General features: G+C 46.1%; 1 protein-coding gene across 1 annotated transcript in view; it reads right to left on the bottom strand.

The window, feature by feature from the left end:
* Nucleotides 1–2,500, bottom strand: part of LOC124010711 (glutamate receptor ionotropic, NMDA 3B-like) — a 75,290-nt gene that overhangs the window by 14,643 nt on the left and 58,147 nt on the right. Inside the window, exons 11-13 of the mRNA XM_046323360.1 lie at nt 2,147–2,247; nt 1,373–1,519; nt 667–812 (exon numbers count right to left, since the gene is read on the bottom strand). Coding sequence (XP_046179316.1) covers nt 667–812; nt 1,373–1,519; nt 2,147–2,247 — 394 coding nt within the window. The remainder of the gene's footprint in view (nt 1–666; nt 813–1,372; nt 1,520–2,146; nt 2,248–2,500) is intronic.

The raw sequence follows: 2,500 nt of genomic DNA, 5'->3' as shown, positions 1-2,500 counted from the left end.
CCCTAACACTACTACCACACATTCTTACACATCTTCTTATTTCTCTTCCACGAGCATGTAGCTGCTGTTCAGGGTTGTGACGTTCCTCCATGTTCATAAATGCTAGTGATTGTGTTGTGGGCAAGCTCCATATATATGCTTCCAAACTTGAGTGGTTGATTGGTAAGATTGTGATTCCTATTGCATCACTATGTCACCTGGCAGGTCATTTGCCCATTTCGCAGACATCACAACCATTCCATGTCATAGATATTTATGGAATAAACATGAACGTCTGACTGATTTTGATCATTGAATGGATCATTTTGACTGTGACGGCTCACACGATGACAGAATGGTTAGAAGTTGTGAAGACAATTTCCCTGAGAATCAACTCAGCTTTATCAGCAAGCCATGTGCATGTAGTTATCGTGCAAATTGTAGACAATTGTACTTCCTCTTTTGCATGTCCCAAAACACGTGGAATTTGCTTAAATGAATAAGAAATTCAAATCGAACTTGTTGTTTTGAAAAAAATGATTCTAATTTGAGAATTAAGCCAAAGCGATTGAGAAAAACTGTAAACGCCTGGAGACGTGGGGGAATTAAGAGTAAATGAAATATATTTGCATAACACAACACCAGGGTAACTGGTTGATTCGCCAACAGACTGCGTGTGGCTCTTACTTTAACATGTCCACTCCGTCTGGTGTGGTGGGTTGGTTGTAACGTCTCATGTAGTCATGCATAGCAGAGAAACTCTTCCTCATGTAGTCCTCTGCAGAGCTCTCTCTGACTGTCCCAAACCTGAACCCACGGGATGGGTGGTGCAGCTGGGGGGGACAGGGGGAGGGGGAGAGGGGGAGGGGAGAGAGGAAGAGGGGGATTCTTTCAATGTAAGGAGAATACATTAAGAAAAGGAGGGTGATATGCATAGCCGTAAATTGAGAACACTGGTACAGGGCTAAAAAGTATTCCACATAAAGAAATGAGAGGCCCGTACACAGAATATTGCTTCTCCCCAGTGGGAGAATGTTACAATATTTCAACTCCAACAGTCTTCGTCATGTCTGACAGGTATCAAAGCTAAAACATTGTATTTTTGGTTTCAGGGGTAAACCACTGGTGGGAGAAGCAATATTCTGTGTACGGGCCTCTCTCTTTTTTATTCACAAGAAGAACACATTTAACTCATTGTCTGAATCCTATCAGCTACTGTAACTACCCCTGATCTAGTCTGTTATGCCATAATCAGTCATGTTCATTTCCACATTGTAACTCGTGTTTGTGTGTGTGTGTTTGCATGTAAGTGCGTGCATGTGTGTGTACGTATGTATGTGTGCGTACATGCCTAACTGTGTGTGTGCGCACCGCCGTGTGTGTGTGTGTATACCTTCTCGTCATGTATTCCAGAGACCTGTTCAAAGGTTTTCTCCCCCACCATGACAGCAGCCAGGTTAGCTGTATAACTGGACAACACCAGCAGGCAGAAGATGGCCCACAGGTTCATCAGAAACCTACTGGTCCAACACTTAGGAGTCTGGAGAGGAGGGAGAGAGAGGGAGGGGGAGAGAGATAAAGAGGGAGGGAAGGAAGGAAGGATGGAGAGAGAGAAGGAGGGAGAGAGAGAAAGAGTAGAGAGATAGATAGGTAGAGAGAGAGAGAGAGAGAGAGAGAGAGAGAGAGAGAGAGAGAGAGAGAGAGAGAGAGAGAGAGAGAGAGAGAGAGAGAGAGAGAGAGAGAGAGAGATAGGTAGAGAGAGAGATAGAGAGAGAGAGAGAGAGAGAGAGAGAGAGAGAGAGAGAGAGAGAGAGAGAGAGAGAGAGAGAGAGATGGAGGGAAAGATAGATAGGAGAGAGAGAGATAGAGAGAGAGAGAGAGAGAGAGAGAGAGAGAGAGAGAGAGAGAGAGAGAGAGAGAGAGAGAGAGGTAGATGGAGGGAGGGGAGAGAGAGAAAGAGGGAGGGAAGGATGGAGAGAGAGAGAGAGAGAGAGAGAGAGAGAGAGAGAGAGAGAGGTAGATGGAGGGAGGGGGAGAGAGAGAAAGAGGGAGGGAAGGATGGAGAGAGACAGAGAGAGAAGACATATTTGGTTCATTTGTTTATTCAAACCTCCCCTCCATCCTCCCTCCTCCCTCCCATATTCCTCCCTCCTCCCTCCCACAGTACCTTAGTAGCGACAGTGCGTCCAAACAGGATGGCGTAGCAGAGGTTGAGGGCTGAGGAGTAGGAGAACACTCTGAGTCTGTTCCTGCCATGAGGAGTCATACCTGGATCAACACAACACTGGAGTCAGCTGTGTGTGTGTGTGTGTGTGTGTGTGTGTGTGTGTGTGTGTGTGTGTGTGTGTGTGTGTGTGTGTGTGTGTGTGTGTGTGTGTGTGTGTGTGTGTGTGTGTGTGTGTGTGTGTGTGTGTGTGTGTGCACCAATTTGTAAGTCGCTCTGGATAAGAGCGTCTGCTAAATGACTTAAATGGAAATGGAAATGTGTGTGTGTGTGTGTTTGTGCGTGCGTGTGCGTGTG

Source organism: Oncorhynchus gorbuscha, linkage group LG23 (assembly GCF_021184085.1).
Source record: "Oncorhynchus gorbuscha isolate QuinsamMale2020 ecotype Even-year linkage group LG23, OgorEven_v1.0, whole genome shotgun sequence".
NCBI classification, from domain to species: domain Eukaryota; kingdom Metazoa; phylum Chordata; class Actinopteri; order Salmoniformes; family Salmonidae; genus Oncorhynchus; species Oncorhynchus gorbuscha.
Note: the sequence above shows the minus strand (reverse complement) of the source record. Positions and strands in the feature narration are given on the sequence as shown.